Source organism: Xyrauchen texanus, chromosome 37, assembly GCF_025860055.1.
Source record: "Xyrauchen texanus isolate HMW12.3.18 chromosome 37, RBS_HiC_50CHRs, whole genome shotgun sequence".
NCBI classification, from domain to species: domain Eukaryota; kingdom Metazoa; phylum Chordata; class Actinopteri; order Cypriniformes; family Catostomidae; genus Xyrauchen; species Xyrauchen texanus.
This window is the reverse complement of record NC_068312.1, coordinates 4,986,982-5,001,364: the sequence shown is the minus strand read 5'-3', so window position 1 is coordinate 5,001,364 and position 14,383 is coordinate 4,986,982. Positions and strand designations below refer to the sequence as shown.

At 43.0% G+C, this 14,383-nt stretch overlaps 1 protein-coding gene across 2 annotated transcripts in view; it reads left to right on the top strand.

Moving 5' to 3' along the window:
• Positions 1 to 4,910: 4,910 nt before the first annotated feature.
• The window catches only part of ogg1 (8-oxoguanine DNA glycosylase), a 50,473-nt gene continuing 41,000 nt past the window's right edge, over positions 4,911 to 14,383 (top strand). The window contains exons 1-2 of one of the 2 annotated variants that reach the window (XM_052108537.1): positions 4,911 to 5,039; positions 5,172 to 5,345. In XM_052108537.1, the coding sequence (XP_051964497.1) occupies positions 5,236 to 5,345 (110 nt within the window). In that variant the 5' untranslated portion in view covers positions 4,911 to 5,039; positions 5,172 to 5,235. The remainder of the gene's footprint in view (positions 5,040 to 5,171; positions 5,346 to 14,383) is intronic. The other variant, XM_052108538.1, reaches the window with a different exon arrangement.

Below are 14,383 nucleotides of genomic sequence, written 5' to 3'. Positions count from 1 at the left end.
CAGTAAACCCAGCTGAAGTACTGCTGCGGCTGAGGCCATGTAACCTAGCACTCTCTGGAATTTCTTCAGAGGCGTGAGGCTGTTCATCTGAAAAGATGCGGCTAGTCGCTGAACACGGCGCGCGCGCTGTGTAGATAAGCGAGCCGTCATTGCCACGGAGTCTAGTTCTATTCCCAGGAAGGAAATGGTCTGACTGGGCTGTAGTGAGCTCTTGGTCCAATTGACTGCAAGACCCAAACTGTTCAGATGGCTGAGGAGAACTGCTCTGTGAGACAGAAGCTCCATATGTGACTGAGCCATAATCAGCCAGTCGTCCAAATAGTTCAGAATTCGCAAACCCTGACTCTGCAGGGGTGCGAAGCGCCGCATCCATGCACTTCGTGAAAGTACGGGGTGCTAAGGACAGGCCGAACGGAAGGACGGTGTATTGATAAACCTGGCCATCGGCTGAATCTCAAGAATGGCCTGTGACGGGATTTATCTGAATCTGAAAGTATGCATCTTTCAGATCGAGAGAAATAAACCAGTCCCCTGGCGCACATGCGCGAGGAGTTTCCTGATTGTAAGCATTTTGAACGGTCTTTTGCAAGCACCTTGTTCAAAACCCTGAGATCTAATATGGGTCTGAGGCCGCCGTCTTTCTTGGGAACAAGAAAATAACGGCTGTAAAGCCCCGACTCGCTCAGAGAGGGTGGCACTTTTTCTATGGCCCTTTTGCACAGAAGGCTTGCTATTTCTGAACGAAGCATGCACGCTGCTTCCGTGTTCACAGTGGTTTCGAGCCAGCTCTGAAGCGAGGGGCGGCGATCGAACTGTAGCAAATAGCCCTGTTGTATTGTGCTTAACACCCACTTGGATATCCCTGGAATAGCTTCCCACGCTTTGAAGCGTAACGCTAGAGGGTGAATGGCCAATTCGCTCTGATTGCCGCACACAGAGCTGAACAAAATGTGTGAGCGCTGTTTAGTGTGTTCATGCATGATTGCTCGCAGACAGCATGAACAGGCTGTTTTGTGAGTGACTTCCGATTGGAATGAATGGGGAAAGAGTCACATCTGTTACGTGATGCGCAAGCATAGTCATGGGCACGGGACTTACACACAGAGGAATGGTTGCTGGCCGTGTAACAGAGCCGGCAGAGAATGGGCGCGCAGACGCATTTGCGGGCGCATTTATTGACTCTAGCGCCGAGCGGTTCAGTAATCGCTTTATGTGAGCGTGCTCTGGTGGGGACACGAGACATGCAGTGCTTGTGTGCAGAAGTGAACACTGGATTGTGGGCACATTTTCTACACATAGGGCTGGTCGTGTGACAGAGCGGGCAGAGAATGGGCGCGCAGACGCATTTGTGGGCGCTTCATTGACTCTGACGCTCGAGCGGTTCAGTAATCGCTTTATGAGAGCGTGCTCTGATAGGGGCACGGGATGTGTTATGCTTGTGTGTAGGGGCGAACACTGGGTTGTGGGCACTTTTTCTACACATAAGACATGTTTGCTCTTTACAAGATTTATTTGGGTCGCCGTGAAAACGGCGCTTGAGTGCAGGCAAGCGGGCAGTGTCACCGGCTTGTTGGCTGCTAAATTCACCACTGTAGTAGCCTGAGAGAAGGGACTGACAGGGGTAAAGCTTTGACAGTGGTCCGGCCGCGGCGGACTGAGCCGTCGCTTGTTCAACACAGTTAGGAAGACTTCGCTGCTCGGGTTTCAGCGCTACCTTAGATCGAGGCCCGCTGGGAGGCGGTCTCGCGGCGGCTGTCTGAGCTGATCGAGGGCGGCCGCCCTGTCGACGCTGAGAAGTCTGGAGATTGTTGAACTGGGCGCTGTGAAGAGGCTCGTGCAGGAGGCTGATCACGTGAGCGGCCTGCAGAGGAGCTAGCGACGCCGCAGGAAGAGGTTCATGGCTTGGGTGGCTTTCTGGACTTCTGAGAAGCGGTCAACAATGCCACTCACCGCGGAGCCGAAGAGACCGGTTGGAGAGAGCGGTGCGTTGAGGAACGTGGAGCGCTCTGCTTCTCCCATGTCGGCTAGTGTTAGCCATAAGTGTCTCTCGGTCACAGTCAGCGAGGCCATGCACTTCCCTAGAGCTTGGGCTGCAGCTTTGGTAGCCGAAGGGCGAGGTCTGTCGCGCCAGTAGATCAGTAACAGCCTCTGGGTGCCTGCCTTTCTCATCCCACTCCGAAGAAGGTCTGCTTGTAGGATCTGTAAAACGGCCATTGAGTGCAGAGCAGATGCGGCTTGGCCGGCGGTGGAATAGGCGCGCCAACATAGGCGGAAGTCGCTCTGCAGGCCTTAGACGGGAGCACAGGCTTGGAACGCCATCTCGCGGAGGGCGGACAAAGGTGTGCTGCTTCCGAGTCCTCGACCGGGGATGGAGGAGTAGCCTCTCTCAGTGGCGCCGCCCACCGACGCGAGAGAGGTGGAGACGTGTGAACGGGTCCTGGCTGAAAACGGAGCGTTCCACGACTTTGCAAGCTCCGTATGTAATTCGGCAGGAAGGGAGCGGCCCGGCCGCGGGTGTAGAGCGGCGATGGCTTTGAAGAAAGCAGCCGCCGAGTCTGTTGGGTGCCTGCTCAGGGGCGGTGACCACTCGAGCCCGAGGCGGTCGACGGCCTGTGTGAGGAGGCGTGTTAACTCCCCTCGACTCGGCGCGGGTCCTGCTGGATTCCTGGGCTGAGGAGGCTTGGGAGCCTGTCCACTCCTCGCTGTCCGAAGCCATGATGGAACAGCAGCCCTTATCCTCCGCTCGTCATCCGAGATGGCAGCAGTGCGGCCGCCGGCGGCAACTGCGGCGTCCCGGGGCGGGAGGGTGAAAGCGATGCTCGAGGGAGAGGCTCGGCGAGGCAGTCGCTTCAACCACAGTTTCCGGCAGCCTTTGTGAGCGGCGCTTCTTCCTGCGCGGCTGAGGGTAGGCGGCGCTGGCGGTTTCTGCTTTGATCGGCTCGAGTCGAGCCCGCAGGGTCGACATCGGTAGCTCCTCGCAGAAATCGCATCCGCCCTCAGTGAGGGCAAGCTCTGCGTGCCCCAGTCCCAGGCAGAGAGCGCAGATGATGTGGCGGTCTCCTGTGCTGAGAAGGGCGCGACATGAGGCGCAAGTGGAGCGAGGCATCTTGAAAAAGACGCTCGTACTCTTTTGTGAATAGTTCTTGAGAACTAGCTTGCTTAATAAAAGGATACGTCGTCGGATGGCGTAGCTCGCAGGATGGCTGAAGGTGGCTGAGACGGCCGGCTTCTTCTAGCGCTGTCCACGCTTGCTAGATGCCCCTCAAACGGCGACGCGGCTTCCAGGTCAGCGATGCGGAGAGCTTCGCTGAAGAGATGAAAATCAGGGTTCCAGCCTACGAACTACGCTTATATGCACTCTAGTCACGCCCTTTTGGCGGGCTTTGATGCAGTGAGCGCCGGACGCCTCTCATTGGATGCGAGTTCGCCCAAGCTCGTCTATAGGCTGCAGCAGTTGCCGCAGAGCAACCTATGAGCTCGCTAGCTAGCCCGCTCAAGGTCTGCAGCTGCCGCACTGCGTTGACAATGGATACAAAAATTAAGGATAATTTTTTGGCTTCAATATCTCAGAAAAGATGAATCTTTCCCGTAGCGTAAGCTAGCTTACGCAATACGAGAGAACCTCTCGTAAGAGAACACAGTAACAGTAGAAGGAAACAGTTTAATTTGAAACATGGAAATTCTACTTTAGAAGTACATTTTCACAAAAAAACGGGACAATTCGTGTCCCGGGAAAGAATATATATTTTCCGGGACTGTCTCTCGAAAAAGAGAACAATCCCGGGAAAACCGGGACGGGTGGCAACCCTAATTCGACGACGTATAGTCATCTCCGAAACGCCAAACAATCTTGCGATTTCCGCAGCCTTTATACCTCGCATTAGATACGTCTCGATGGTCTCTGCTGGGATGTTTTGACTTGGTCTCCCTGGCAATGGCGTTCTTTTGACTTTTTGCACCTGCAGTTGCCTCAGTACTTCGCGCAGGTTTGCAATCGCAACGTTGTTGACCTCGGTGTCTGCAAGAGCCGATATTTCCCCTATTCTCTCTAGAAGATATTCCACCATTGACTCCAAAACCTTTTCATCAAAGCTTCCCAAGGACACATCTTCGGAGATGGCACGCAAATGTAAAATTAATTCTTGAAAAACCATTGTCACCGATCTTAATATCTTCCGTCTTAAAGCTCCGCCCACGCAACTTAATTGACATTCCTCATTTGCATTTGATTTATCATTTGCCATTTCCGGCTTCCGTTTGAGCATTTGATTTATCATTTGCGATGTCCGTTTGAGCATTTGATTTATATTTTGTCCATTTGATTTATGATTTGAGCATTGACTTATAGATTTAATTATGACAGGTTTATACTGGTTTGATAATGAAAATTAAAAATCAAATACAAATGAGTTTTAACTTTATTTTTGATACAGTTCATGCTTCCACGAATGAGGAAATAAAATTGCATTTGAGCATTTGATTTATCATTTGTGCAGCCATTTTGAGAGTTTGATTTATTATTTACTAATTTGACCATTTGATTCATCATTTGGGCAGTTGTTTTGAGACTTTGATTTATTATTAGATTTTTTTAAGCATTTTAATTTTAATTTTCATTATGTTAGGAAAAAACTTCCATATTTAATAGTGAAATTCGTAGACGCCCGTTTCACCTTCCGACGCTCTGTGGGATTGTCGGGAATTTCTCCTTTTAAGAGAAATTCTTGAATTTGTACATACAACACAAAAGAATCCATATTTAAATCAATCACTCTCCAACGCGATTCTATAAATCGTGCACATGCGCAGTACAAATCGTGAGAGTAAAGTCGACCTGTAGAGCAGACTGTCGTAAAAACGTTAGCGATGACAGGAAGTGACATCAAATATGAGTTTTCGCACATGCGCAGTACCAATCGTGTTTCGGTACGGATCGAGTAGTGACATGCTGAGCGCCTCTTGGATAAAGACTACGTTTGTTCCCAAGCAGTTGGGTTTCACACATGATTGTAAATCAATTTGTGAATATCTTGAACCATGTATGTGTTTCCTTTTGCAGTATAATTGCAGCATGCAATAATGATATGATTACTGGCAAAGTGTGTCTGATGAGTCTGTTTGTAAGCTAATTTGACTACATTTCAGTTTCACTTGCTCTTTTTAATCCATAGATTACAATAATCTTGTATGAACTGACTGCATTCATCCTCGCGGTGTAAGGAACGGAGGCGCATCATGTCCCACCATGCTCTACTTTCTGCGGGCTGTACGGCGTGGCGGTCACTGTCTTGCCCGCGGTCAGAGCTTCGGCTGGACCTCACACTGGGATGTGGACAGACGTTCCGGTAAAATGAATGCTTCTGTTACAATCTGAGTTTGTCATTGTACATTTAAGGCTTTGTGTAAACGTAAATAACAAATGTTATATTATGTCTTTGATTAACTGCCAACATTTTGGATATAAAAAGTATTTTTTTGACTGGGGTGGCCTAAGTGAGGCACTGACTTATGCAGGGTTTGCATTAAGTTCAAGTATACACACACACACTTAAAAACTTAACATTTAGGTTTGAGGCCTGTGATGTAAACAACTAGTTATGAGGAAAAACTTATTTCACCAGCTTATAAACAAAATACTGTGTACAGTTAATGTGAAAAAAATTCCTAATCATTGCCAAATTAATGCCTGATATACACTATTGCATTTTTTTCCATATGTGGGTCTGACTGGGTGGGTGTGTAAGCAATCAAACCAGTTATTCATTGTGTCAAATTACATAGCTAGTGTTGGCATCATTGACAATAATGATAGGTATGCTAGCAAGAATCATGGAAATCAAAAAAGGCTTAGGAAACTTTTTAGCTTACTACAGCTAAAACATTTTTAACCACTGACACAGTATGTTTATCAAGTCTACTTACATCTTTCAGGAGCGACAGGTAAGCGGCGACTAGCGAGATAAGACCGGGTGTAACAAATTTTGCATACCAAATATGACCTTCTTTCATAAATCTTATACGTGTAACAAAAAATTTAAATCCCTGGTTACAAATCATACTGATTAATTCCTTGGTTCTACAACATGAATAAAACATTACACACATTTTAAAAAGGTACATTAGGCTATAATCATTAATTTGTCAGTTATACAATTTACCACAGTTCAAAGCCATTTTCAGGATTACCTAGCAAGACTATAATTAGGACAATAGTTTTCAGTTTATTCTGTACACTTTAGAAGATTAAATTGGTAAAGTACTGTGACTTTGTGTAAAATGCTCCTGGATTAAGATGAAATGTTTTATTATTTGTGTCGTGCAAATCTGATGGTCTTTTAGACATCTTTCAAAGAAAAGTCTACTTTAACTCTGTGTGGAAGTTCAGAAGGTCATGCTGAGGGGGCCTTGCTGACTAATAACCCTTTTTTCTTTGAATTATGGTGTTTAGTGTCTTGACTAGGGCTGGGACAACGCGATGACGTCGACGCAAAAAATACGTCGACGCAAAATATGCGCATCGATTCGTCGGACCCAAAACAAAGATGGCGGCGCCAAAGAGTAGTAGCAACACGAGTTCCTCTAAAGTATGGGAATTATTTTAAATTAAAGGAAACAATTCCGTGATATGTCGTTTTTGCAAAATGGAGATGGCCTTCCATTCTAGCACCACGGCAATGCACCAGCACCTGAAGAGGCGCCACGCACCCGCGCACGCACACACACACACCGTATTCTTAAGGTGAAAGGAAAGTGTCAGAGTGTAAGTTGTTATTTGCATGTGAATGAAGATGCTTTTTTCAGTATGTTCAACATAAATGTTGAATTCTGAATGTTCATTTTCATTATTTATTTTTTGTTGGAAAAGCACTTTCTGTATTAGCTTAAAGCCCCAAAGTTTACAATAGTTACTGTATTCTTTCAGTAGCTCTAAGAAAGTGTGGCTGGGAGACCTTTTTATTTTTTTATTGAATTCTAGACATCAAGTTGTTGTTGTTATTTTATTCTGAAAGAAGAATTACAAGATGTACTTTTTTTTCAGTAAGCTAGGCCTATGTGTTTTCAAGGCTTCAAGGTTTTATTGAATGCTACCTCTGACTAAGAATGCATTACTTTGCACTTGTATAGTCTTTTATTTTAAGAGCAATAAACGTATATTGCAATGTTAAGGAATTCATTTTTTTTTTTCATTCAGATATGTAAATCAACATGTATAAATTGCTATTAGTCAATTAATGGGGAGATAATCGGACCGGAAAAATGAATCGTTAGATTAATCGATGCATCGAAAAAAATTATCGCTAGAATAATCGTTTATCCCAGCCCTAGTCTTGACTTTATCCAAAGACAGGCCTTCAGTAGACTGTTGATGCTTGGTGCTTTAATTTATGATGTTGAGGAATTCCAGGGTTAAAAAGGTTGGATTTTTCCTAGATTCAAATCATGTTGCTGCAAATTCTTCTGCATGTATAATACTACACTCATGAAAAATCAATAACACATGAACTGGACATGGATGAGTTTGTGACCGAATTTTCTAAAACAATCAGAAAGCTAAAATAAAAGGATCTGTATAAAATCCATATAATGCATGGACATTTATGGAGAGTTCCCACAGTGATATAAAAACAAGTTTATGCTTGTGTGAGTGTACAGGTTTCACTACATTTGTTTCACCCACATTTTTGAAAATGTCCTCACTAATATTGTTAACCTATATAGTGAAACTTTTTGAAAACCCACTAGTGAGGACATTTTAGGTGGTCCTCACTAGTAAAAAAAAAAAAAGCCCATAAATCAGCCAAATCATGTTTAGCTTTAAATCTACTGATGTGCACAGGTTTCTGTGAGGGATAGCAGGGTTGCCAACTTTGGTGATTTGCCTGGAGTGAGATTTCTCCCCAAACATGCGCATGCAGCGGCCTACTGGAAATTTTGGCCGGCCGCCACTGCTGCCGCCACCACAAACCTCTTCCCATCTAAACCTACACCGATTACATTAATTTCCCAATGTCTGATGTTTTTGTAAAAAAAAGTGGGAAAGTTTCTTGAAAACCTTCATTTATTTATATAGGTGCTCACAAAAAGTCTTTACAAGTGCCTTGAAACTAGAACAAATAAACTGAATATGAGAATGTGTCAGAATTTCGAATGGTTTCTCCTAAACACTGACATTTGGCCTGTTGTAACGGGTTGTGGCAGACTTAGCATCTTTTATAATCTGAGCAGGAGGCTCATATTTGTAGCAGGGCTCAATGTTGCTCATTTTGATAGACATAATGGATGAAAGTGTGCCATCAAGAGACAGTTTATTCCGTGTGTCCGTGAGTCCAACCACAGAGAAGGTACGTTCAGCATCAGCGTTAGAATGTGGCAGAATCAACACTAGCTGTGCAACCGTTACCAGTCTTGGGAATTGGAGGGTTCCACTTATGCGGTTCTTCACAGTGCTGAGATAGGCCCAAATTCGATCCATCCTGTGGTACTCTCCATCTGCACTCTCTCTGACAACAGCATCTCTCCAGATGGCATCAGGGATGTCTTTTTCTTCCATCATCTGGTACTCCAGGAATTCATCATTTAAGTGGTCCTGTTCACTCAGCTCGTCATATGGCAGGAGATGGTTGAACCTAAACATTAGAGAAACAGAATTTTGATTTTTTTGAACTTTGATTTACCGATAAGCTCAAATACAATTTTACAGTCCTATTACCCCCTTACATTTAGGCTGGGTATTGAAATGGTCTATTTTGGCCAAATGGCCCCTCTTTAGCAACGATTACTGAAATGTAGTTAAAATTACATCATAAATGAGGTGGCTGAATTACCATCAAGTTTATTCTTCCGTTTGGTGCTGCTCTTGAACCAATAGCCCACATCCACAGCCATGTCTTCAATATCAAACCCTGTGATCTATTTTTTTAAAGGCAGTTATTAACACAGTTCCCAGAAAGCATGCAAGTGTTGTATGTAAATACATATTTTCCTTTGGAGTACATTTTTGTAATACATGTCTGGGACTAATTTCAGTATTTACCTCAGTGTACACTGCACCAGCAGCAGATGCATTATTGTGCACTATGTGGCACGGGCAGCCCAATATGAACAAGGAGGGGTGCTCTTTCAGAACCCTTGTTTTTATGGAGTTTCTGTTTCCCACATTAACACTGGCATTGTCCACAGAAAGGGAAATGCAATTAGTCCACTGTATTGAGTGCTTCTTCAACACTTGAGTCTATCTTGGCAAAAATGGTTGCTGCAGTGCCACAATGCTCTCCTTCTGTTACCCCCATGTCCAGGAATCGGTGGACCACCCCATCCTTGTGAAAGGTCTTTATAGTAATGGGATTCATTTTCTCCTTCCCTGAATTCACAATAATATAGTTAAGTCAGGCCAAAGTTAGTTGCAAAAGGTACAGAAAGAATTAAATGTCACCTGTGTCATTGGACCCATCTGTTGAGAGACTGAACGGTTTCTCCCTTAAGTGTTTCACAAGCTCAGACAAAAGATAGGGACTGACTGCCCCATTAAAGATGGCTGACGTTTTGGTTCTCGCTGAGGAATATTTCTTTGCAATTTTTGAGTCTGGAAAACACTCCCTGAAAAGAGGACTAAGATGATCAGCGAATGCTAAAGGAATATTATGGTTGACCATGGCCACCGCAACCTTGATCTCTGCCCTCCTAGTCTTCAAAATGAGAAACATAATAGAGTTACCTTTAGTACATATAATACATAAAAAGATGTAATTTAACATCTGAAGTTGAACGTGAGCCTATGTGAGCACTTGCATGGATCTTAATTTACTAATCACCTGAGCCTCAAGATTCAGTTCATCAGTTCTTGAACAAAATAAACTGTGTATTTTCTGGGAGCTTTCAAGAGTTTTCTGTTTTTTAATGTGACCGTCACTGGTGATGTGCCTCTGCACATCCGCTCTCCCTTGATGGCCGCACTCCAGTTCGCGCCTGCAGATGTCACACCAGAAATGGTGCTGGGTGGTGCCAGGTTTTATAAAAGGCCACTCTGTACTCCAGGCACTACTGAATTTTGTACTGTACTTTGCAGCTCCTGTTCTGGCCCTTTTCTTGCTTGAATTTCAACTGGCATCCTCCTCCTCATCCTGACAATGTCCCTCTTCCACCACCCTTGCCTCTATCTAAAAGGCAGGGTTAAATCTACATAATCACATGGCATCCTTCTTTCCAATTACACAATTATTCACGATACAGTAGCCAATTGTACACTCACTACTCTGCAGAATAGCCGCTACACAAATGCTGAAGCCTCGTCTCGCACCTACCCCCCCATCCCCACCAGAGTCAGACCTCATATACCTGATATATTAATATATTTATATTTTTATACACCCACCCCTGGTCCCCAACCCCCATTTTAAGCCTACCAAAAAAGATAGGCTACTACCTTTCTCGCTTAGTTAACATTTACACATGTTTATCATCTAGGTCAGGTGTAACAAATAATCATCTTTGAAACCAATTAGCTTACCTGCTGGTGAGATTCTGTTGTCTCCCCAATCTCCTCTCTACGTTTGTCCGTCCACTTTCGAAAATATGTCAGCAAACTCGTGATCTAACAAGGAGTTATAATCCATCGTTTGTGTTAATAATACCGTTGTGCTCATCCGTTTGCCACAGCAAAGTTCTAATTCTAATTTAAAAGACAACGTTAGCTACATACTAGCTGACCTAAACTAGCTTTCATTAACGTTACACCTAAAACTTTAACGGTACCGTTTCTTTGCTTTGCTAAGAGTATAATAATGCGACTTTCTGTCAGACAAAGTTTTATAATGACATACAGTTGAGCAAGTATATCGTTTTAATAAATTATATGTTTCTTACCTAGATAACCATTGCTGATTCTACACCAAACAGGCCACTAAATGCTTTCCTGGCGTTGAAGGTGAAGATGCTATGGAAGATGCCAATAAATAGACAGAAGACGTCACTAACGTACGACGACAAATGTTTCCAGCGAATCAACAATCAGAGAAAGGCATTAGACACAGTGGTCCAATCAGTAGTTAAGAGCCTGAACTTGTTTATAGTAATTCGGAAATATTAGTGCACATGAGTGAAAAAAAATACAGCACAGAAGAATGTCTAATTTAGCGTGAGATTTCTTTGTTGAGCGTGAGACCGTGAGATTGAGGCTGAATGCGTGAGTGTCATGCCAGATGCGTGAGAGTTGGCAACCCTGGGATAGGTTTAGGGGTATAGTTAGGTTTAGGTGATAGTAAATATCATTAGCCTGCTATGAAATCAATGGAAGTCTATGAGATGCCCTCAATTATATAGTGAAACAAACCTGTGTGTGTATGTTTCGGGAAGACTACCTTGCTGCGTGAGGGCTAGTCAGAAACTTCCCTAGCTTTTCTTCCTCACACATACAAATCAGAAAAACTATTAAAAATATAGCTGCGAGCAGCAATTAATGGGGATACACTTTTAAACAGAAGTATTGGGTTAAAAGAAAAGTGGTTCAAATGTTGACATCTTACTAATATATGATATATAGTTTAGTACATTTATAGACAAACTGTCTATAAATTCACATGTATATCCCCAGGACATTGTGTATAGGATCATTACTGTCTTGTAAAGTGTTTTTGTACTGTATACTGTATGCATGACTTATTGTTTTGTGCGGGATGATCAATCACCAGACTAATAGTCCATTGACATGTCACGTTTAGATTTATTTAGTATCTTTCATAGTGGCGTGCTGCCACCACGCACCCTAGGTTGACCTTGGTTGAATTTGTTCAAGTACAATGCCTTTCTGATTCCAAGTATTAGTTTTATCTTTAAATCTGACCTCCTCACCCACACGAAGTTCAGGTAAATGATGAGTTCCTTTTATCATAACAGATCTTTTGCTTAGCCTTTTGTTGTTCTTTTAATTCTCTGACTTTCTTACTGCTTTCTGTCACTAGAAGATCCTCGGACATAGGTAAATTAGAACGAAGACGTCGTCCCATCAAAGAATATGCTGGCGAGTTTCCACACTCAAGAGGGGTACTACGATAAGCAAGCAGTCCCATATAAAAACTACTTCCATCATCGTTTGCCTTTTGCATCAACCTTTTCACAAATCCAACTGATTTTTCCACAAGACCATTAGACTGAGGAAAATATGGACTTGATTTTGTATGTCTGAAGTCCCAGTCTTTTGAAAAACTCTGGAAACTAGCATTAACAAATTGAGGACCATTATCTGTGAAAACTTCAGTAGGTACTCCATGTCAAGCAAAGATGGATTTCAGGCATGAAATAACATTTTCTTAATGCACACACCTCTGGATAAAATTAATAATAATCCGTAACCAAGAGGTAATTTTTTCCATGACATGTGAATATGTATGCACCTACTTTTTGGTATGGTCTTTCAGGTACCGGATGCTACTTTAGTGGCTCTCTTGGATTATTGAATTGATATCTGGCACATGTCTGACATTTGGACCATTCTATTGTGATGTCCTGATTAATTCCAGGCCAGTACATGACTTCACAAGCTCTTTTTTTACACTTCTCAATTCCCAAATGGCCTTCATGGATTTTGTTCAACATCTCACATCTCATATTTTTCGGAATCACTATTTTATTTCCTTTATATAGAATTCCATTACAAACAGACAATTCAGATTTGCAGTTCCAAAATTCATGAACTTCTACAACACAATTTTGCTTCACATCTGGTCAACCATTCATCACAAAGTATTTCACCTGAGTGAGCATTTGGTCTTGTTCTGTCTCTTGATAGATCAGTTTCATTTTGGAATCAGCAACAGGTAAAGCTTCTACGATCATGTTCACATAAGCTTGAATGTCCTCAATCAACTTTCCACTTGAGGGTGCAGTTGGGTCTACGGCTCTGGACAAGGTGTCTGCCACAAACATCAATTTACCTGGTGTATAGGATACAGTTAATGCATAACGTTGCAATCTGATCATCATTCTTTGGATTCTCAATGGACAATCATTAAGAGGTTTTTTTTGAACAATGCAATCAATGGTTTATAGTCCGTTTCAACATCAACACTCTGTCCTGCCACAAACTGATGAAATCTCTCACAAGCAGAAGTAATACTAAGCAACTCTTTTTCAATTTGAGCATACCTACACTCCGCATCAATCATCAAACTTGAGGCATATGCAACTGGTTGCCAAGTTCCATCATAATCCTGGAGAAGTACTGCTCCCAATCCTGTCTGTGAAGCATCAGCTGAAATTTTAATAGAATGATTGGGGTCATAGAATTTCAAGATTGGCTCTTTAGTTAAAATTGCTTTCAAATGTTGCCATTCATTCCTTTTCTCAGTTAGCCATCTTAATGGAGCTATTTTCTCAGACAGATTAGGTATGAATTTACTCATATAATTCAACATACCCATGAATCTCTGGACATCTTTTACACATTGCGGTCTTGGCATATGTTCGATAGCGGAGATCTTCAGGGGATCTGGTCGCACTCCAGCACTACTAATGATGTCACCCAAGAAGATTAACTCAGTCACCCCCAATTGACACTTTTCTCTGTTTAACTTCAAATTTGCTCGCCTGGTTGCTTCAAAAACCCTTCTTAACCTCGCATTATGTTCTTCTTTCGAAGCTACCCAGACAATTATATCATCCATCGATGTATCAACGCCTTCCATGTGTTCATAAATCATGTGCAACGTTTTATGATACACCTCCGGAGCCGAAGCAATTCCAAAAGGAAGCCTTAAAAAAACAATATCTTCCATATGGTGTATTAAATGTGCAAAGTTTTGAGCTGGCAACATCCAATTTTAACTGCCAAAATCCTGACGACGCATCTAGCTTGCTAAAATATTTGGCATTTGCAAACTGGGCCATGATCTCTTCACGTGTAGGAAGCTTGAAATGTTCTCTCTTAATTGCTCTGTTCAAATCTCTAGGATCAAGACAAACTCAAAGTTTTCCATTCTTGTCCACAATCACCAATGAACTAACCCATTCTGTGGGCTGATAAATGTTTTGTATCACTCCTAAACTCTCCATTTTATCCAGCTCTTCTTTTAATTGTCTTTGAAGTGCAAATGGTACTTTTCGACAGGGATGTAAAACTGAAGGTACCATTTCGTCAATTTGAATGGTGTGCTCCTCTGACAGACAGCCTGAGCCTTTGAACACATCCCCAAACTCTGTTATGATTGAGTCATACTCGGATTCAGACTCTTTTGATTCTTCTACAACCAGCACTCTTTTCACCAACTGCAGCCTCTCACAAGCAGACGAACCCGGAATAGCTTGAAAATCCTTTGGCACCACTACAAATGACAGACTGTGTACTTTATCCTTATATTGCACTTTTGCAACATATTTTCCTTTCACTGGT